Here is a 22,683-nt window from a genome sequence, read left to right on the forward strand (position 1 = left end):
AGGCCCAGATGCTTCTCCTACACTTGCAGAGATAAGGGACTTGAAGCTACGTGTCTTCAAAAAGAAGGGAGAATTGCCTATAAATTATATCTCACCAAACTTGATTCTTAGAAAAGAGGAGGTAAAAATGACCTAGTGCCCAAAAAGGAACCAGTTAACTTGTCATACCCATAGGCACAGGCGCGGGCCCCGGCCATCCGCGCCCCCTCCCAGAGATCAGGACGCAGGCGACTGCAGTCGCGGGGGATGATTCAGTCCGTCGCTGCCTCCAGCTGGCAGCGTCGCCCAGCGAGTTCGCTCAGCTGGCAGCTCCGCCTTTGGCTGGGTCCTCGGCCGCTTCCTCTGCCTCTCCCGCCTCCGTCCGCGCGTGTTCTCTCGCCTCTGCCGCAAGCGTTAAGAAGGGGAAGTTGGGCGACGGTGAGCAGCTTCTCCGGGACAGAGACCGCGTCCCTCTCGGCGGGAGACAGGCGCCCTCCCGCGCAGCCCGCCCGGCCCAGCAAGCACGTCTGCTTCCCACCGGGCTCCTTCGGAAGCCGCTCCGCGCCTCACCTGGCACCCCCACCCCGGCTCGGGGTCGCGATGGAGCCCACGGCCGCCGCCACGCTCACGGAGTGCTCGGGGCTCCTGTTCCTGCTGTTTCTCCTGCGGCTGCCGCGTGGGATCACGGCGGCGCCGGCCGGGTCGGTCGTGGGCGCGAGGCGCGGCGGAGCAGGGACAGGTGAGTCCCGGGATCTTGGGAATCTTGTCGCCGGTTTAGGCCGCCCTCGCCTCCCGCCAGGTCTCCGCCCGCGGGCTCCTTTCCCGCTCCGCGGAGTCCGCCGGGACTTTGTCGCCCTGTGGGACAGAAAAGAGGGGACCTGGGCGACCACGGACTGCCCGGCTCTGGGCAGTGGAGCGGGGGGGGGGGGGGGGAGGCCGCTGTCGCCACCGCCCCCGCCTGCCCCGCCTGCCCCCTCGGGGAGCAGGAGCCCAGCCCTGGAGCCCCGGCCTGCGTACAGGACAGGGCGATCTCACAGGGCCTGGACCCCCCACAGCCCTGCGACTTTGGCAGTGAAGCAACTTCTCCATGAGTCACCACCCCCGCCCTTCTGCGCTCCCCCTGGATATATTTTGTGGACCTTTTTGGGTTTTCCTGTTTGGGGAGTTTTTGTTTGTTTTGCTTCTATTTTACATCATTCTGACTTGTGCATTTCTCTGAGCCTTGTGATCCCTTCCTCTAGTCTGCTCAGAAAATTCTTGATAATCTAGTCCGTGCAACAGGGGACAGGCCTTTCTTCACTTTGCCTGGACTCATCCTTGGAGCCCATTAGGGCCATCTCCTGGGCCCTAAGGAATCCTGTGACCTATGGTCTTGAACTCTCCCTTCTCTGACTTTGGATTCTATCCTCACTGTCCCCCAACCCTGCCCTAGCTCCTCAGCAGCACCACCCCCCACCCACGCACCCCTCATCTTCCTACAGGACTCTTGCCTGCCTCCTGACAGTCCTGTGACATGCAGGCCTCCTCTGCTATGGCCAGGCTGGCCTGTGCCTGCACTGGGTAGAGTGACTGATGCAGCTTGTGGCCTGCTAGGCGCGGATTCCCATCTGGGGATATGTGGCTTCCTGCCAGGCAGAGGTATCCTGATCCTATCTCAAAAGAGGAAGGGCGCCAGCCTCTACACTAGGGTGAGCCTCTGTGCGGGGACAGTCCTTGCTCTGTCTTGCACACATTCTATTGCTGTCACCTGGATGGCAGCGGGGTGCCTGCTGCTCTTTTTCTTCCAGCACCAAGTTCCACCTGTGTTTTTCCTTCCCAGATGCTCTCTCGCTTTCCTACAATTTCTCCATCACATCTCAGGCCAGGCCTGGACAACCGTGGTGTGAGATTCAAGGCCAGGTCAATGGAAACGAGTTTCTTTATTATGCCTGTGGAAGCAAGCGGGTTATATCCGTTGGTCCTTGGGGGATGAAGCTGAAGGACACAGCATTTTGGGACACACAGATGGAACCTCTGGAGGACCTGGGGGAAGAGCTCAGAAAGAAACTGCTGGACATCAAAGCAGAGTTTATCACTAAGAGCAGTAAGTCCGAAGGCCCAGGACAGGAGAACACTTTGGCACGGTTGTGGAGATATTGTGTTCATGTAAAACTTCAAAGTGGGTCCCAGCAGCCAGGGCAGACAAGGAGGCCAGAGCAGGACCAGGAGGGTGAAGGGGAGTGGAGGAGTGTGCAGTGGGTGGGGCAAAGGATTGGTCAACACCAGAGGCTGATTGGTCAAGACCAGAGGCTGATGTGTTTCCCCTGGCGGGGGATGGGGGCAGATTCTCTCACCCTGCAGGGCAGCCTGATGTGTGAGCGTGGGGCCCACGGACACAGCAGAGGATCCTGGCGGTTTGTCTTCACTGAACAGTTAATCTACCTCTTTGACCCGGAGAACAGAAAGTGGATAGAGATTTCTCCTGGAGGCCAACAGGTTAAGGACATGTTGGACGGTGACAGAGAGTTGACTGAGCTCCTCATGAAGATCGCAAACGGAGACTGTAAGAGATGGCTCCAGAAACTGCGGGAGCACAGCAATGAGATGCAGGAGACCACAGGTAACTAGAAGACTGGTTGGAGTGCTGGTTCTCTTGAAGAGATTGGCTGACCCCGCCATAGTGTGTGTATGTGAGAATGTGTGTGTGTGTGTGTGAGTGTGTGTGATGATGCATATATGATGAGTTGTTCTTAGTAGTACAAGGGCCACTAGTGTGTCCTAGTGTCCTTCCTTTCCCTGCTCACCTCCTGGCATCTCTCCCTACTGCACATACCTTTAGTTCTCTCTCTGGATTTCTTCCTGGCCCCAACCTGAAGGCCTCATTCTGTTTCCAGAGATTTACTTCTTACTGCTCCCTTTTCTGAGCCTCATTGTTGTTTTTTGTGTCCCCTGGTCTCTTTTTTGAAATCCTTCAGTGCCAGGTAAAATGTCAGCTCCTGACAAGATGTCTCTGTCATCATCCATACGTGTCCCCTTCTCTTCTGTCACAGCAGGAGTGACTGTCTATATGGAAAGCCTTGCTTCCCCCATTAGTTAATGATCTGCATGAACCATCCACCACTTCCATCCTCAGGACCAGTCATAGCGGCTGCCACAAACATAGTGGCAGGAGGACATCTGGGCTGTAGGATTACATGAGGCAGCAGCTCCTAAAGACTCATGTCTCCAGTTTGGGGCCCCTAATCAGGGCTCTCACTACTGTGTTTTCATTTCAGGAGCACCGGCCACAACCCTGCCTATAGCTCTGATCAAAGGCGCCGCCATCAGGCCGATCACTTCCGTCCTCCATGTGGTCCTCACGCACTCAATCCTCCTTGTTGTCCAAGGCATGGTCCTTTGAGTAACAGGTACTGTGGGCAGAACTGAGTCAGAAGTGAGAGGCAGATGGCCCGAGGTGAGCACAGAGAAATGCAAATGGCCAGCCCTTGTCCTATTGCTTTTGTGGCCAGAACTGTGTTCCCTCACATTCACATGTAAAGCCCTACCTTCCCCAGTATCACAGAATGTGACCATATTTAGAGACAAGGACTTTAAAAAGGTAATTATATTAAAATGAGGCTATTATGGTATAGTCCTAGTTCTTTTTTTTTTTTTTTTTTTTTTTTTTTTTTTTTAAGATTTGCTTGTCTATTTGAAAGAGAGCCTGCATGGGGCTCAACTCCAGGATCCCAAGATCACCACCTGAACCCAAACAAAGAGTCAACTGTTCAATTTGACTGTGCCACCCAGGTGCCCCTCATTGGTGTCCTTAAAAGAAGAGGAAGTAGAGCAAATATGTCACATGGAAGGTCCTGTGAAGACATAGGGAAAAGATGTCTAAGTATAAGCCAAGGAGACCTCAGAAGAAACCTGCCCCACCAAGACCTTGACCTTAGACTTCTAGCCTCCAGAACTAGGAAATGTGAAAAACTACGAATAAAAAATGTTTTTTGTAGACCTGTCTGTGGTATCTTGTTTTGGCAGCTAGTGATGTGATGTAATAGGAAATATGTATGTAGGGGCAAATGAGTGCTCAGTTGGTTAAATGCCAGACTCGAGTCATGTTCTCAGGGTCTTGATATCAAGCCTCACGTTGGGCTCCACACTTAGTGCGGAGTCTGCTTAAAGTTTCTTTCTCCCTCTCCCCTTCCTGCTGTTCTCTTTCTCTCCAATAAATAGATAAATATTGAAAGAAAGAAGAAGACAGAAAGAAAGAGAGAAAGAAAGAAAAAGAAAAGAAAAATGTGGAAGGAAGGAGGGAAGGAAAGTAGGTATATGTGGTCTTAGTCCTAATTCCTGACAGAATTTCTTCTTCTTTTTTTTTTTTTTTTTTTTTTTTAAAGATTATTGTTGGGGTAGCACCTGGGTGGCTCAGTCCATTAAGCATCCAGCTCTTGATTTTGGCTCAAGTCATGATCTCAGGGTTGTGAGATCAACCCCTGCATCAGGCTCTGTGCTCAGCAGGAAGTCTGCTTTAGATTCTCTCTCTGCCCCTCTGCTTGTGTGTTCTCTCTCCCTCTTTAAAATAAATCAATATACAAATCATTTTTTTACAGATTCTTTATGGAAGATAGGTATATTTATTATTTTCCAAAAAAATTTTTAAAGTAGCTCTACCCCCAACATGTGTCTTGAATTCAGTCCTGAGATCAAGAGTCACATGCTCTACCAACTGAGTAAGCAAGACCTCCCTTGGCACAGAGTCTAAAATCCTTGTTACTTCCTGTGTGGTAGGTATGAGAGGAGTATCTTTTGTTACTCATGATAAGCACCTTGCACCACACCTGAGTTTATGCTAATGAGCTGACCTTGGAGAATGGGAGATGGTTGCCAGAGGAGCCATGTGATTAAAAGGTAGAACACAGACCAAACATGAACGCACATATGCACGGGCACACACACACACACACACACACAGGCAACACTCATGAGAGGGAAGAAGGGTTGGAGATTGAGCTAATTACCAATGGCCAATGATTTACTCAACCATATCTACATAATAAAACCTCGGGGCGCCTGGGTGGCTGAGTGGGTTAGGCCGCTGCCTTCGACTTGGGTCATGATCTCAGGGTCCTGGGATCGAGTCCTGCATCGGGCTCTCTGCTCAGCGGGGAGCCTGCTTCCCTCTCTCTCTCTCTCTCTGCCTGCCTCTCCGACTACTTGTGATTTCTCTCTGTCAAATAAATAAATAAAATCTTTAAAAAAAAAAAAAAAACCTCCATAAAACCCTCATGGAAGGGGTTTGAAAAGCTTCCAGATTGGCAAACATATCCATGTGCCAAGAGGGTTGTACACCCCAAGCTCCACAGGGACAGTTTTTGCACTCAGCACCCCTGCAGATCTATACACCTTTTCATCTAGCTGGCCAATTTGTATTATATTTGCATTTAAAATAGTAAATTGTTTGCCTAAATTCTATAAAACTCTATAGCAAATTATCAAGGTGGCAATCATGGGAACTCTTGATTTGTTCCCAAGTCAGTTCTAACTGAGTAATATGCAGACCTACTCCCTGCAAATGTATTTGAAGCAGGTGGGGACGGGTATATTTGGGGAGTGAGTCTTAACCTGTAGGATCTGCAATGACTCTGGGTAGTAAGCATCAGAATTGAATTAAATTGTAGGACACCCAGTTGGTAGTTCCAGAGAGGTGAGAATTGCTTAGTGTGGGAAATCAACATAATTGGTGTCAGAAGTATTGTGAGTATAGAAAAACAGTTTCCCCTTATAGACCTAGTCAACTAGTACACCAGCACAAATTAGAGTCAAATGTGCTGACGGACCAATGTCACAACATGGGGCAAGAGACTGCAGGTTGGATTAACATGGCAATCAATGTCCATGTTTAAACAATTGAAATTTTCTCTGTCACCCCACAAAGAAGAAAGGGTAAAGTGTGATGGACTTACAGAGGAATCATTAAATAGAAATAAAGAATAAACTACTACAAAACCATGGGTTAATTCTTAAACAAAATATTGAAAGGAAAATGCCAGACACTAAAGAATATATAGTCTATGATTCCATTTATGTACGTTTCAAAAACAGACAAGACTGACCTTTGGTAATAGAAATCAAGAATAGTGAATTCTGATTGATAATGATCTCTAAATTAATCTGATAGGTGATGGTACAGGTGGGCTCCATTTTTTATTGTTTGAGAGGGAGAGAGGGAGAAATAGAGTACAAGCAGGGTGAGGGGCAGAGGGAGAGGTACAAGTAGACTCCCCACTGAGTGAGGAGCCAGACATGGGGTGCAATCCCAGGAGCCTGAGATCGTGATCTGAGCCAAAGTCAGATGACTGACCAACTTAGCCACACAGGTGCCCCAAGGCGAATTCCATTTTTTTTTAAGATTTTATTTATTTATTTGACAGACAGATACCACAAGTAGGCAGAGAGGCAGAGAGAGAGGGGGAAGCAGGTTCCCTGCTGAGCAAAGAGCATGAGGCGGGGCTCGATCCCAGGACCCTGAGATCATGACCCAAGCCAAAGGCAGAGGCTTAACCCACTGAGCCACCAAGGTGCCCCGCAAATTCCATTTTAAAAAATAAATCAAGCTAAATAACCCTGTCGGGACCACTCTCACTCTTGAGAGTTTTTTTCTATATGTTCACTTAATAAACTCCTATTGCTTTACTCACAAAAATAAATACATAAATAAATAATAATAAATAAAAATAAAAATATATCAAGCTGACTATTAAAGGTTTGTGCAAATCCCTGTGGGGGCATTTTAGATTTCAACAACAAGAAAGTTTTCTAAACAATATTTGAGAGAGGGGGAGGGTGGTGCCTAAGTGGCTCCGTTGGTTAACTGTCTGCCTTTGGCTCAGGTCATGATTTTGGGGTCCTGGAATCCCCCACATCAGGCTCCCTGCTCAGTGTCTACTTCTCACTCTCCTTTTGTCCCTCTTCCCCCACCCTGCTTGTGCTCTCTCTCTCTCTCTCTCAAATAAATAAATAAAATCTTCAAAAATAAATAAATAAAAATATTTAAGTAGAGGTTTCAGTTTCCACTACTGTCGAGACAAACCAGAAGTTTTTCTCTGCCAGGAATATACTCAATGATGCGGTGAATTAAATTATAAATACAGGGGCACCTGGGTGGCTCAGCGGGTTAAGCCTCTGCCTTCAGCTCAAGTCATGATCTCAGGGTTCTGGGATCGAGCCCCGAATCGGGCTCTCTGTTCAGCAGGGAGCCTGTTTCCTCCTCTCTCTCTGCCTGCCTGTCTGCCTACTTGTGATCTCTATCTGTCAAATAAATAAATAAAATCTTTAAAAAAATTATAAATACATGTGCTGTCTCTTTTAGATGAGAATTGCCTGAACATTTATTAAAATTCTTTTATTTTTAGGGCATAGTTCTATAGAATACTACCAACACAGTATGGATGCTGAGACCTGAATTGTGTCTACCCTTACCATTCTGAGACCTTACCTGGAGTTAGGATGTTTGGAGATGGAAACCAATTAAGATGAAGTGATATTGGACGTGGGTTGGCCCTAATCCTATGCCGGAGCCCTTTTAAGGAGAGAGAAACTTGGACACATAAAGAAGGGAATGCAGACAATAATACACAAGAACAAGGCCATGTTAGGACACAGGCAGACCTTGGAGCTACACAGTGCCAAGGACTTCTGGCAACCACCAAAAGTTAGCAAGAGGCAAGGAAAGATCACCCCTAGAGCCTTCAGAGAGAGCATTGCCCAACTGACACCTTGACTTCAAGACTTCTAGCCTCCACAACTGTGAAAGAATATATTTTAGTTGTTTTCAGCCACCCAGTTCATGGTCATTTTTAATAGAAAGTGACAGAAAATGACTTAACTTCCCCAAGCAGGTCTGGGGTTTAGGCTGCATTCCCAGTAGCAAAGGGGATTGGCATCCAGGAAGGAAAGCAAAAGATTAGTTTCAGAAAAGGGAGCCAAGAAGAAGACCGAAGTATGTGCAGACACTTGATATCTGATAGAAGTGGCAAGAAATATGGGTGAAAAACAGGCTAACCATCATATGACACAGGGACAACTCATTCTCCACATAACTCACAGGGAATCTCTAGCACACAATACAGAAATGGATTCTATGTTGATTAAAGATGAAATAATTAATGGAGATCACTAAGGTCTTTTTTTTTTTTAAGAGAGAGCATGTGTGACCATGAGTACAAGTAGGGGGAGGGGCCGAGGGAAAGGGAGAGAGAATCTCAAGCAGGCTCCAGGTTCAGTGTGGAGACCGACATGGGGCTCAGTCTTACGACCCTGAGATCATGACCCGAGCTGAAATCAAGAGTCAGATGCTCAACTGACTGAGCCACCCAGCTGCCCCTGGATATCACAAATGTCTTAAAAGATGACTGTAAACAACAACCTGGGGAATTCTTGGGCCATGCGGAGAAAATAGTGGACTGACAAATAAAGGAACAGATGGAAAATGAATGGGCAGGGAGTGAGCAGTAGAGGAGCTTCTAAGTATGTCCTTCCTCAGCTCCCCCCTTCCCTGAGATCCTGGGTTACCATATGGCATCTCCTGTTACAGTCCCTGTTTTATATTGAAGTCCCCCCTCTTTACATCATGGTTCAGTAACCATCTCTGTCTCTGTCTGTTACACGCACCTTTTTTTTTTTTTTTACAATTTTACTTATTTATTTGACAGGCGGTGTACCCAAGTAGGCAGAGAGGCAAGCAGAGAGAGACGGAGAAGCAGGCTCCCAGTTGAGCAGAGAGCCTGATGAGGGAATCAATCCCAGGATCCTGGGATCATGACCTGAGCCGAAGGCAAAGGCTTAACCCACTGAGCCTCCCCGGCCCCCATGCTACACGCTCCATTTTCACACTCTGCTGAGCCCTCTCCTTGTAGGGCTGAGAAAAGTGGACTAAGCCCTCCTACTTCATATGGCCGTCCTTTGAGTAGAACAAGTTTTAAGAGTCCATACAGTCCACGGGCATTAGTCTACACCAAGGCTTGGTGCCCTTTCTGATTCAGAGCTCGGCCGTGTGTTGAGCAGGCACTCTGCATTTTTGTGTAGGAGGGAGTTAAGAAAAGTCAGACTCTCATCTGCATCCATCAGGGCCCTGTCACAGGTGGGTGGTGAGAATCTCAGCATGTGAGCAAGTTCTTTAGGTTCTTCAGGGAGGCCAGGGGCATGTGTGCCGTGCTCTGACTTGGGTGGGGCAGCTGTAGCACCCTACAGATCTCGCCATTGGGAAGAGACACCTAACGCTAGAGCTGGAGAGACGTGACCCAGAGTTCAAGGAGTTAAATCCGTGAGAGAAGGCAGTTGGGGAGGGTGTGGCCCTTCCCAACCTCTGGTGACTGTCAAGGCTGTCCTGACCATAAGAGAATAGCCTAGGCAGCAGCTTGAAAAATAGGGTGGGAACATCGAAAGTAGCAGTCATTGTTCCAGGTAGGTTCTAAATAAACACTTAATGATTTCCAAGTCAGTCCTGGGGCAGAACTCCTGGCCTCCCTGAAGACCCTGAAGAAACTACCTGAAGACCTGAGTGTGATCTGAGGCTCCTGAAGGCCCAGTATCTTGGGCAGGACTGGTCAGGGTGTATGAAGCCATCCTACGTTGTTGCTGATCAAGGCCAGGATGACTCAGAGGGAGACCACCTCTGGGCAGGGTCGTTAGGGATGACAACCAGTGTATAAAGAAGGCTACTAAAAAAGCATGGGGGGAGGGTCATGGTGTCCCTCCGACTCACAGGTTGTGTGTTTTGGGGGAGGGATTGTCCAGATGGGAGAGGGGCAGGAGAGAGGTGAGTGTATTGTGGCAGTTACACTAATTTACTTGTGACTGAGAAAGAGTGAGAGCCAGGAGAGTGACTGAACACCAGGGGTGTGTCTCGGGTATGAAAAGAAACAAAAACAAAAACAAAAAACAACCTCATTTAAAATGGAGTCAAGGAATTTGAGAGGCAGAGTGTGGAAGGCGTGGTTGGAGGGTAGGGAAGGAAAAAATGAAACAAGAATGGATCCAGAGGGAGACAAACCAGAAGAGACTCTTAATCTTACAAAACAGACTGAGGATTGCTGGGGGGAGGGGGCTGGAGAGGGTGGTTGGTTTATGGACATTGGGAAGTGTATGTGCTATTGTGAGTGCTGTGAAATGTGTAAGCCTGATAATTCAGGTACCTGTAAAAATAATAAAAATTATTTTTTAAAAATGGAGGCAGAAGCCCTGTAGGGGCACTCTCATACACAAGTCATTCCTTGCAAGCTGCATACCAAGAGAAGGCAGAAAGATCATTCTTTTTTTTTCTAATTATTTTCTAATTACTTTTATTAGCATATAATGTATTATTTGCCCAGGGGTACAGGTCTGTGAATCATCAGACTTACACATTAACCTATCCCTACCACCCCGACCCCCCAGCAAACCTTGGTTTGTTTTGTGAAATTAAGAGTCTCTTACAATCTGAGGAGTTTGAGGTTGGGGTACCAGGAGGGTATTATAGAGGGCACGAATTGCATGGAGCACTGGGTGTGGTGAAAAAATAATGAATATTGTTATTCTGAAAATAAATAAATTAATAAAAAAAAAGAGTCTCTTACAACTCTTATGAGTTGGGCTGCCTGCTTTCTCCCTCTCTCTCTGCCTGGTGCTCCCACTGCTTGTGCTCTCTGTCAAATAAATAAATAAAGCTTAAAGAAAAAAAAAAAAAGAAGGAAGATCTCCCTCGACCCTAGCAACAACCCACTAACCACCACTTGGCACCAAAAAGAAATCTCCACAACCCCAAACACATGCTCTTCTCCAATGAACTTTGTTCAAAACAACCCTCCCCAAATTCTTCCTCAACCCTCCTCAAAGAACCTTTCCTTTCTCTATTCAGGCTTGTCTATGGTTTACCACAGTTTGCTTGTCTCAAATTGCAATTCCTCTGCTATTCCTGAATAAACTTGTTTTGCTAATAAAATAACTGGTTTTTGACTTTCAAAGTTCATATGGCCCTGGATATGTGTGAGAGACAACTATCAACTTATGTGAGAAAACTTTGTCGAGTTTTGTTGTGTGTGAGTGTGTGTGCACATGTGTGTGTGTATAGTGCTTCCCAGAAGTGTCTTGAAAAATTGCATCTGCGTCTCTGGACAGGTCCAGCATGGGATGGAAGGGGAAGGTGTGGTAGATGTCTACCACGTGGGGAGTGGGATGAACTTGGGCAGGACCGTGTGTGTACCAGGAAGTGTGTGTCAGAGGAATGCCTGTGAGAGAACAGTCCCTGGAGACTGCAGTGGAAGTAAGTTGGAATCTTTTGTGTGGAAGAATTTTGCGGCAGGCGGGGCAAGAAATGTGTAGAAGGAGTGTGTACGTGTGTACCCAGTATGAGGAAGCAAAGGTATGTGGGGAGGGGGGAACAAGTGTGTGTTTGTAGGGGGTGTGGACTGGGTGTGTGAGGCAAGCAGGCTGGAGAGTAGGGGAGAAAGGATATGCGGTAGAGGGGGCATGAGGAGACTCTCTGTACTGAAGGCATTGTAAGGGGTGATTTGTGTGTGTGTGCCGAAGGAGGGTGAGTAAGAAACAGGAAGGCTATGTAGGGGGACATGTTTCTTTGTGGGGCTTTGGGGTGCAGGCTGTGTGGAGTCACACAGTCAGGGTGGAGGGTGGTGATAGTGTGAAATGCAGGAGGTAGGGGTGCATGCGTGTCTGATAGAGGAGGTCTAAGTGTGGAAAGGGGACTCAGGTTTGGTAAGGGCAGGGTCATTACAGATGACAATTAGTGTATAAAGAAGTCTACTAAAGAGGCATGGGGTGTTGGGTGGTCCCCCTCTGACTCATCTTGCCCTTGATCATCAACAAAGTGGGATAGCTTCACAGTGAAATTATAATGGAGCCAATGAAGGGGAGGGATGGTGGAGAAACTGGGTGTCATTTTCCTTTGATTTTTTTCTGGTTTCTTTGTGGGTGTGTGTTGGGGGGAGGAGGAGGAGGGGGAGAGTGATTTGCCTTGATTTCCAAAAAACTCTACCTAACAAAGGCTGAAGGAGCAGTTGCCACGTGGTGCCCCGGAGTTCAGCAATGCTCCCCCACAGAGCTGGTCCCACCCATGCCCAGTGACTGAACTGGTTTGTCTGCCCTGCTACTGTCTGCTCCTCAGTCTGCCTGTTGCCTGAGCAGTGATAGACTCCTCAATCCTCTTACCCTCCAAGGGGCTGAAAGGGGGTCCATCTCCTGCCCCACAAGAAAGTAAAGGGGGGCCGGGGCACCTGGGTGGCTCAGCAGGTCATGATCCCAGGGTCCTGGGATCAGTCCACCACCTGGGGTTCCAGGGGGACCCTACTTCTCCCTCTGCCTCTTTCCCCCATACACACTCATGTGCTCTCCTTTGCTCTCTCTCCTTTCTCTCTCTCTGAAGTGTAAAATGTAGGGTAGGACAGCAACTTCTTTCAAGATATGTCTCCAAAGGCAAAGGAAACAAAAGCGAAGATGAACTTTGGGGACTTCATCAAAATCAAAAGCTTCTACACAGCAAAAGAAACAGTCAACAAAACAAAGAGGCAACCTATGGAATGGGAGAAGATATTTGCAAATGACAGTACAGACAAAAGGTTGATATCCAGGATCTATAAAGAACTCCTCAAACTCAACACACACAAAACAGACAATCATATCAAAAAATGGGCAAAAGATATGAACAGACATTTCTCCAATGAAGACATACAAATGGCTATCAGACACATGAAAAAATGTTCATCATCACTAGCCATCAGGGAGATTCAAATTAAAACTACATTGAGATACCTCCTTACACCAGTTAGAATGGCCAAAATTAGCAAGACAGGAAACAACATGTGTTGGAGAGGATGTGGAGAAAGGGGAACCCTCTTTCACTGTTGGTGGGAATGCAAGTTGGTGCAAGCAATGCAAGTTGGAGAACAGTGTGGAGATTCCTCAAGAAATTAAAAATAGAGCTTCCCTATGGCCCTGCCATTGCACTCCTGGGTATTTACCCCAAAGATTCAGATGTAGTGAAAAGAAGGGCCATCTGTACCCCAATGTTTATAGCAGCAATAGCCACAGTCGCCAAATTGTGGAAAGAACCAAGATGCCCTTAAACAGACGAATGGATAAGGAAGATGTGGTCCATATACACTATGCAGTATTATGCCTCCTTCAGAAAGGACGAATACCCAACTTTTGTAGCAACATGGACGGGACTGGAAGAGATTATGCTGAGTGAAATAAGTCAAGCAGAGAGAGTCAATTATCATATGGTTTCACTTATTTGTGGAGCATAACAAATAGCATGGAGGACATGGGGAGATGGAGAGGAGAAGGGAGTTGAGGGAAATTGGAAGGGGAGATGAACCATGAAAGACTGGACTCTGAAAAACAATCTGAGGGTTTTGAAGGGGCGGGGGGGTGGGAGGTTGGGGGAACAAGGTGGTGGGTATTGGAGGGGGCACGGATTGCATGGAGCACTGGGTGTGGTGCAAAAACAATGAATACTGTTACGCTGAAAATGAATTTAAAAATTTTAAAAAAATGTAGGGTGGGGGTGTAAAATTAGAAGTGGGCTAAGGGAATGCAAGGAGGCAGGGGGAGGAAGAGGGACAATGGCTGCTGGAAGTGAGGCAGGACAGCTGACAGGTGCCAGCCCGAACCCCAGTGGGGGCCCAGCCCTCCAGCCTTCGCCCCTCTCCAAGCCCACCCTGCCCATTGCTGTTTGCCCGCTTTCGTGGGGAGACTTCCTGTTTCAGTCCCCATGGCCTTCCTATGCCCCTGCCCTGCTCCCCAGCCTCTCCCTTTCCACTTTACTCCTCCTCCCCAGGATTGCTCAGGTCTCCTGCCTCCTGTTAGTCCTCAGCGCTGCCTGTGGGAGAAAGGGTGACAGGGGGACTGGGGGAGAGGGCTGGCTGACCCCCAGGCCCCACGCTTGGACACTAAAGGCCATGTTGATCCCGGAGCGCCCTCCTGGAGCAGCAACAGCGGTGGGTGGCCCAGGGAGAGGATTCTGGGCCCTGGGCCAGCGCTGGTGGATGGCTTTCCCAGCTAGCTGCACCCTGTGGAGGATTATTCACACCAAGTCCAGGCATCTGCCCACAGGCAAGCTCTGGGAAAATCAGAGGCAAAACAGCCCACACACCCCCCTCATGCCCATTCATCCTCCAGGTACTTCAGGGCTGGCCTCCCAGCTTTCCTGAAAGGCTCTTCCTGGCCAGAAACCAGTCAACTCCAGGGTATTTATGGAAAAATATGTGTGTACTTTCTGGTTCGGGCTTCATTTTTTCGGCTATGTTATTAGACAGGAGCAGATACTGTGGGGGCCTTGGCTGCGTTGATGCTATTCTCCCAACATAGCCGGTGCCTTCCCCACGTGTTGTTAGACCTACTGTGTGGGCATCAGTATGTACACTGTGTGAGCGTCTTGGGAAAAGATGCCTTTCTCCTCCGCACCAGTCCTACCTTCCAGAAGCATGGTACCTGGTATCACAGACACTAGGATTCAAACTCCCTTCTTCCCTCTCGTGATCCCATGGGGCTGCTGTGTCGAACTGCCATAGACTGGGTGGCTTATAAATAACAGAAAAAGTTTTCCCACAGTTCTGGCATCTGGGAAGTCCAGGCTCAAGGCTCTGGCAGGTGTCTGGTGAGGGTCTACTGCTTGGTTGGTAGAGAGCTGTCTTCTCACTGTGTCTTCACATTGTAGAAGGATCCAGGGAACTCGGGGCCTGTTCATGGCCTGTCCTCCTGGCCTAGTCACTTCCCCAAGGCCCCACCATCCAATACCCCCACTGCAGGCAGATCCTCTATCCCAATAACTGACAGATAGGTCACCTGGAATTCATGAAATCAAAGTGCACAGTTACGCCTCTGGCCTTTTGTTCATGCTCATCCCCTGCCTAGAATTCTCTTTCTCCATACACACTACTTGGTCAAATTCTAATAATCCTTGAAGACTCACTCAAAAATCACCTCCGATGAAAATGTTCCACGTCTTCTAGATAGAATGCATCACCCACTTTCTGAGCTTTGAAAGCTCTGAGCCCAGAAAGTGCCCCATTGTGTCCTAATTAGGCTATGTGTCTGTCTCCTTTGTTGATTCGTGAGCTCCTTCCTAAGGGGCCCATCCCTTGTCCACTTGTGTGTCCCAGAAAATGGTTAGTGACTATTCATGATAGAGGATCAGTAAATTTGGAAAGAACAAAGTGTTTTCATTAAACTGATAACACCAGGATCTGGGAACAACTTCGTTGTAGTACTCAAGTCTAGATAAGGATTTTCATTTTCTGTTTGCCTTTGCAACACTCCCATCCACACTTCCATCATCTGCCTTAGGTCTGTGAATGGAGTAATCTCAGCAATCATTACTTGCCAAATATAATTAAGAAAAAATCATTAGGAGAACTCCAGATACTGTTAAGACAAGAAGGCGGTGGATAAGAAGGTGGTTTCCTGCCTGTTGGAGATTATATCCTTTTCATTTCTTGCCAGATTCAGGAGATGCTACGGAGATTAAGAATCAAGGTGAGGCACCTGGGTGAATCTGTCAGTTGAGCTTCCAACTCTTGATTTTGGCTCAGGTCATGGTCTCAGGGATGTGGGTACCCTGCTTAAGATTCTCTCCCTCAGCCCCTCAACAAACTGAAGTTTATTAAAAAAAATACACATATACATATATAATATATACAATTTATATAAAATATATGCTGAATGTACACAGGGGAGATATTCAGGGAAAAATTAGTGACTCCTGGAAGGGGCTAAAAAGCAAGGATTAAGTGGCATATTTAATAGAGAAATGGGGAGCAGGGTTATGGTCGTTTTAGGAGAGAGTAGCTGATTTTTTAGAAAAGATGAATGAACCCTCGGAAGAATAGATAAGAGGTATAATAGTTTGTGACAAAGCTGTCTGGGTATGTTGTGGACTTCTAGTCTCCACTCCTGTGATGAGTAAATCCTGGTTACCAGGAGACTGTGGACATGTGAGTTCCTTTCCAAGTATCTCTTTTCAGACAAATGGGGGTGGGGGGTGGGAAGGGAGTTCAGAGACAGCCTCCCCCTGCATTAGCTGTTTCTCAAAATAAACAATATGTCAAAGCAGTAAATGTTTCATTTCCTGTATTCTTCTACAATTTTTTTTCTTATGTAGTTGCCCTGGGGATTAGAGTTAATAGCTCTACCTAAACAAGTCTAGTTCAGAGTAACACCAGCCTTGCTCCATTATCCTTTGATTTCCTCTCCCTCTTTGTGCTATCATTGTTATACTGATGTCCTCTTTATACAGTTTAAATCCACATACCTCTTAAGCCAAAGGGGATTATCACTGGTGCTTATGCAATTGTCTTTTAAATCAGACAGCAAATATACAGACATCAAATCATTATGCTGTAAGCCTGAAATAGATACAGTATTATATGTCAATTATGTCTCAATTTTTCTGAAAATCAACAGGAAATAAACAATTACAGGAATGCCTGGGTGGCTCAGTTGGTTAAGAGTCTCCTTCAGCTCAGATCATGATCCCAGGGTCCTGGGATTGAGCCCTGCATCAAGCTCACTGCTCAATACGGAGTCTGCCTCTCCCTCTGCCTGCTGCTTCCCCTTCTTGTGCTCTCTCACTCTCTGTGACAAATAAATAAAATCTTTAAAAAAATTAATTACAAATAAGAGTAAATGTGTAGTGTCTGTCATGTTTATTATGTAGCTCCTTTTACCAGTCCTATGTATGTCTACATATGGATTAAAGGTACTGGCTAGAGCTTAGGCTTAGGTTTGGGACTTCAGACTCACTCAGTGACTGTGGAAAATGCTGGCCCCTTTATAAGCTAAGATGGACAAGGTCACACATAGCCTGTCCATGAGCCTAACCCGCTGAGTGTTCTAGCAGCTGCGCGAGTCACCCTTCCTGCCCACAAGTAGCATACCATACGCGGAACGTGCTCCAACAGGAAGCTGTGGTCCTTCTGCCGGACCAGGGTGGAAACGTGTTCTCAGATAGAGTTCCTCCGGTTTTACTAGTCGGGAATGTTAGATGTAATTCCAGACCCCTTCAGACACACTGACCCTGAGTCGTCTGGGCAAATAAGTCCCTTTCCCAGAGAGAAAGCCCTGCACATAGTCTATGGTTACTTTCTTTGAAGTTTGTTTGTTGCCAGGCGACTTGGGGAGACCCTGTGCCTCAGGGACCTTGACCCAGCCCATCCCAAGGAGTCACTGAAGGTTCTTGGTCATGTCTTGAGAATAATTCAAGGACAGACATTCAACACAGTGGATGAATGACACAAGCAGGAGAGTTTATTAAAGAGATTCTCTCAAAATGTGAAAGCGGGAGAGAGAGTAAGAGAGAGAGAGAATGCACAGGGGTTGGGTTTCTATCATTATTGACAGTTGTTAACTAGGGGTGGAATATTTATTACTTGGGATGGTGATACAGGCTTTCCTGCTTTTTCTTCTTGTTTGGTCAAGGGTTCCTTGTCCTGGCACCCGCCATCTTGGGTCTGACTGGTTTGATCTGGGTCCTTGTGGAGTGCAACCAGGCAGGCCCCTGACATTCCTGATAACTCTTGAGAGCTGCCCCTGACTTCCTGATTGGTAGCCTCCAGGTAGGTGGTTGAAAACTGATGGCTGATTCTAAAACATTTGATCTAGTTAAAGGAAGGTCAGTGATGCAGCCCACTTACTGGGCATCAGGAGAGCCCTCAAGCCAGACTCACAAGATATCACCACATGCGAGTGACTTGCATTTTAAATAACCAGCAGAATACCAGGCATACAGTGAAAAACCTAACTGTGGGAGGGACAGATAGTATTTGACATTTTGACATTTTTATCCTCTGAAATTCTTGTTGAAATCCTTAACATAAAGGTATTAGGTGAGTCATTGAGAAGTAATTAGGATAGGAGGCTGCCCCTCACTGCTGCCTATAAAAAGAAAAGGAAGTTCTTATTGTTTCCTGCTACAATCCACCAGGTTGAAGACACAAGGAGAAAACTGCCTTCTTCGAGCTAGGAAGGGGTCCTCACTGGACAGAGGATCTGCTGATGTTTTGATCTTGAACTCCCCAGCCTCAGGAACTCTAAGAAATAGACACTTGCTTTCTCAGCTGCCTGACATGTGCTATCCTGTTATAGCAGCCTGAGCTTGCTAAGATGGTTGGATGAAATGGGGCGGAGGAATAGCTGTAAAGGTGAGGGAGGGAATGCGCTGAAAAGCATTAAGTCTTCAGAGGCACTTTCAAGAGAAAAAATGACATGAGAAATGTCACAGTGACACCAAGATTTCTTTGTTCTTAGTCTAATTTGCACAACTCAAACACCAGAACCCCAAGATTTTCTCTAATGATAAAATACTTTGCTTTTCTTGGGTTTACACGTGTTGACTCCAATAGCATTGCTGGACTCAAGATTGTCAACCTGTCTTTGATGATAGACTAGGTGTCCTGTGTCTCCAGGTCCTTTGATTAACCTGTGTGCACTTGGTAAGTGTGAATCTCAATCAGACATGAGGGATGAGATCCAGTAGACATAGAAGGGGGTGTGAAAGGGGAGAGTGGAGAAAATGTGGGAAGACAGAGGAGGAAATGGGAAGATCAGGGAGGGAAGAAGAGGCAGTGTGGGAAGACAGGAAGTTGGTGGCAGCATGGGGGAGTGGGGGAGGGGAAAGGAACTCACTTCACTGCCAACAATCCCCACTTAGACTGGGAGTGGTTTTGAGGAGAGTGGAGAGGGATTTTTTTCAAGTGAAATTTGCTTTGTGATGTCTTCTCTCTTTCTTGTCTTAAATGAATAATCTTATCTTGAAAGGTACAAAACTCTCCCTCAGCACCACTTGCTTCTGTCAGATTCCTGCAGGACTGTCAGCCATCTTGTATGACAACATTGGAAAGGGCCCCACAACCACGTCCTGTAGTGTGCTGTCCAAGGGGCTGCTCCTCAGGAATGTTGCCAGTATCTTACACTGCAGGTTCTGTTTTGTTATTGCCGCTGCTGGTACAAGCCCTGAAGACAGTGAGCTGTGAGTGTCCTGAGATCTGGGGACCTAGCTGGGTTGAGGGAAGACAGGAGAAAAGGGCTTCCCCACATTTCAGGCAAGTGCCAACCTGTCCATGTGCTCTGAAGGACCAGAACCCCAGGCTAAGGCACTCTCCTTTTACGGTGCTCCATAGGGCAGCTCCCCCTCTCCTGCCAGTTCCCACCTTCTATTCCAGGAAGCCTCTCCTGGTTACCCCCAGGAGCCATCAGGAGTTTGGCATGTGTCCTATACTGTCTTTTTATTTTTTTTTTTCCTTTCTATTGAAAGTCCTGTCTGGTGACCTAGATTTTAAGTCCCAGGAAGACAGACACTGTTTTGTAGTTTTTCTACCTAAGAACTTGACAGATGTCACTAAAAGTATTTGTCAGATGTATCCTCCTGGTAATAGTATGCATCCCTGAGGGGTCTATGGTAGGTAACACCAAAGTACTTTCCTGAAGCTCAGACAGTAAAAGGTGGGGACTAAGGATCCAGAAGTGGATGGGGCTGGGATGGAGACGCCTTTCCCCTCCCTCTGCAGTGAGCCTTTCAGAGGGAGTCTTGGGGCCCCAGCAGGCTTTTTCTTTCACAGACTCTCACTCTCTCTGCCTTGACCTCACTGTCACATCTCAATCCAGACCTGGACACCGCTGCTATGAAGTTCAGGGCTCAGTGGACAAAAAGCTTCCTTCAGTATGACAGTGACAACAACAATTTCAGACCTTTGGGTCTCCTGGCGCGGAAGGCGAATGCCACCAAAGCATGGACAAAACTGACAGAGACACTGGAAGAGGTGGGGTAAGAGCTCTGGATGATCCTGCCTGACATAAAACTGGAGAACAGCATGACTAGGGGTGAGTAGGGGAAGGGGCTGGGGCGAGGGAGACAGTCAGCAAGAGAGACAAGGAGCATGTGAAGGGAAGGGGCTCCTGTACAAGAACTCAACACTGGCTCCACCTCAGAGACACGCTGGACCTCATAGGAGATCATGGTGTTAAGAGTCCAAGCAGATGACTTTGTGTGTGGATTGCAGGTCCTCCCTCCCTGGACAACCAGCTGTGTTGTCAGCATGAAGCAGAACGGTGCCCCACTGTTTCCTGGCACTTCAACATCAATGGACAGGCGGCCCTCCTCTTTGACACTATGAGCATGACCTGGACAGTCGTGAACCCTGGAGCCAGAGGCATCAAGGAGGAGTGGGAGGACAAGGGGCTGTCTGACTATTTCAGGAGGATCTCCATGGGAGACTGCAATCACTGGCTCGGGGCATACTTAGAACACTGGGAGAAAGTGCTGGAGCCCCCAGATAAATGAGCAGGGTGAGGTGGTTGCTCTCTTTGAAGGTTAAATACCTTCCTTCTCTGTGTGGATAGGAGTACGAGTGTGCAACTGATTTGATGGATTAGTCAACTAACTGAGCTCTTGGTGGACCGGAGATGCAGTGACCGCCATAGGCCCTCTTATCGCATTCCTTTCCATTCCCCTCCCTCTGTGCAGGGGCCCCCTTCCCCCATAACCAATGATCCAGTCACTCGAAACTTCTAGGTGGTCCCTGAGTCTACCAGCTACATGGTGCTTACAGCCTTCTCTTCTTCCTCTGTTTTACTTATCCTTTAAGCAGTACAAAGGCCACATCTGAGGAAGCCCTCCCCACCTCCCCCAGACAGAATGAAGCACCCCCAGTTCTGTCATCCTCAGAAAGCTCTGCACACAGTGTATATCTCACACTCTGTGATAATCAGATGGACATCAGCTGTCCCCTCAGTAGAAATATGAGTTCCATGAGGACAGGGCAGAGCCCTGCATTCCTCCATAGACTCCAGGATCAGATAGAGCAGCTGCCACATCATGAATCAATAAATTTGGAGGTGACATGGGCTGCCTGGGGCAAGTAGGTGCTCAGGAAGGTATTTTATTATCTTTATTGAAATATAATTAACATCCAGAATATATTAATTTCATATGTATAATATGATTCAACAATTTTATACATTTTGCAGTTCTCATTTGCATACGTAGATTCTTAAGCCCCTTTACCTGCAAGGATCCCTTCTGGCGATCATCAGGAAGGTATTTTCTTAGGTTGAACAGGACTTTGACTTTTTGTTTGTTTTAGCAGCATCAGTAAATGTCTCAGAACCCAAGTCTTCGTCCATCTGGGAAACTCCAAGGATTGTTTTAGCAATCTTCATCAGCTCAGTTTGGATCTTCTTTGGCATCTTTATGAAATAAAGTAAGTGTGCAGCAGGCTGTCTCTAGCTGTGGGAGAGGACAAAGTCTAGTAAAGACTTGGGAGAGGTGCACCATGGGTCTCACCCAAGCTCTTGTCCACTGATCCATCTCCACGCAGAAATGATGCCCTTTCTTAGTGTTGAGCCCCACAACCCACGCTAGAGCTGGGGTTACTCTGAAGTGGGGGCGGATGGAGGCTGGTCCAGGTGGCACAATAGGACAGTGAGGGGAGGGGCGAAACTGTGTCTAGTCCTACAGTTGGGCAGGGTTTCAGATCCACTTCCTGGATAGTGTATTGTCTTATTGCACTCTATCCTAGGATTCCCCCAGTTTTTTGATGAAAAAAATTGATTGCTCTGTGAGGATAGTATGATGTCCTCAACAATCTTTGTAATGTCACAATAATTGTTCTATAATCAGGGATTTCTTCTCTGGACTAGGAGGTAGTTGCAGCATTAGACCAACCCTAGCTGGCAAAAACTGACACTGATCTGACTGCCAATCCAATACATGATCTTTTACCACGGGTGGGTTTACTGAGAAGCTGATGAGTCTTCAGCTTCAGAACCCTTCCTTTAGGGGCGCCACGTGGCTCACTCTTTAAGAGTTTGCTTTCCGCTCTGGTCATGATCCCAGGGCCCTGGGACCGAGCCCTGCATGGGGCTCCCTGCTCAGTGGGGAGCCTGCTGCTCCCTCTCCCACTCTGCCCCCCGCCCTGCTTGTGCTCCCTGTCTCCCTCTCTGCCAAATAAGTACACAAAATCTGAAAAAAAAAAAAAAAAACCGACAAAAAAAGAACCCTTCTTTTACTCAGCCTCCTTCTGCTATGGCCCTTGAAGGGGCCCTGCAATGCGCTGACTTGGTCATTTTGAAGAATTGGCAAAAGGAAGCTATTTGTTCATCATTTGGGCCTGTTCGCTTTACTCTGAAGCTCTTTCCATCAGATGTTGCCCATGTCAGGTGGACCTGGAGAGGTTGCTGGCATTTTTTTTTTAATTCAGTTGAGAGGAAAATGAGCTAGGGATATATTTATTTTGGCTTAATGAGAAATGTTTATGTGTTCACATACATTTTCTTGTGCAGATAAATTATTGCTGTGCGGAAACCACAGGTCCGCCGTGCCAACTGACTAGATGTCATAACACAAAGGTACAAGGCCACATGGCAAAGTGACATGTGGGAGTTAACTTATCTGTTTACATATTAATGTGCCCTATAGCACTTGGCTTAGTTGCAAGGATAAATAATAATGTGACATATTTACAAATGAAGCACTATGGAGAAATCAATGAGGAGGGAACTGCTACACAAAACATGAATGATTCCCATAGATAGGAAATTCAGAGGAAAATGTCAGACACTGAAGAATATATACTCTGTGTTTCTATTTATGTAAATTTCAAAATCAACAAAACTAATCCTTGATAATAGAAGTCAGAATAGTGGACCCTGATCAGGAAACGATCTATAAGCTTATCTGACAGGTGATTATGC

General features: G+C 47.2%; 2 protein-coding genes across 2 annotated transcripts; both read left to right on the forward strand.

The window, feature by feature from the left end:
- The first annotated feature begins 579 nt into the window (after window positions 1–579).
- Window positions 580–3,569, forward strand: LOC101676888 (UL16-binding protein 1). Its single transcript, XM_045080273.1, has 5 exons — window positions 580–718; window positions 1,573–1,667; window positions 1,738–2,062; window positions 2,303–2,578; window positions 3,234–3,569. Exons 1-5 carry the CDS (start codon window positions 580–582, stop codon window positions 3,356–3,358), a joined length of 960 nt encoding a protein of 319 aa, XP_044936208.1. The 3' UTR covers window positions 3,359–3,569.
- On the forward strand, window positions 3,403–20,272 carry LOC101676594 (retinoic acid early transcript 1E-like). Its single transcript, XM_045080275.1, is given in 5 exon segments — window positions 3,403–3,412; window positions 18,799–18,961; window positions 19,597–19,641; window positions 19,643–19,812; window positions 19,992–20,272. Coding segments are annotated over 5 exon segments (669 nt in total).
- Window positions 20,273–22,683: the final 2,411 nt, after the last annotated feature.

This window comes from Mustela putorius, unplaced genomic scaffold (genome assembly GCF_011764305.1).
Source record: "Mustela putorius furo isolate JIRA1106 unplaced genomic scaffold, ASM1176430v1.1 tig00000450_pilon_pilon_pilon, whole genome shotgun sequence".
NCBI lineage: Eukaryota > Metazoa > Chordata > Mammalia > Carnivora > Mustelidae > Mustela > Mustela putorius.

Excerpts from the sequence above, each read along its gene's own strand:
- LOC101676888 (XM_045080273.1), top strand. The coding sequence starts at position 580 with ATGGAGCCCACGGCCGCCGCCACGCTCACGGAGTGCTCGGGGCTCCTG. Across the intron at positions 1,668-1,737 it reads GCGCCAGCCTCTACACTAGG|CGGGGTGCCTGCTGCTCTTT; the intron begins GTGAGCCTCTGT and ends CCTGGATGGCAG. Across the intron at positions 2,579-3,233 it reads TGAGATGCAGGAGACCACAG|GAGCACCGGCCACAACCCTG; the intron begins GTAACTAGAAGA and ends TTTTCATTTCAG.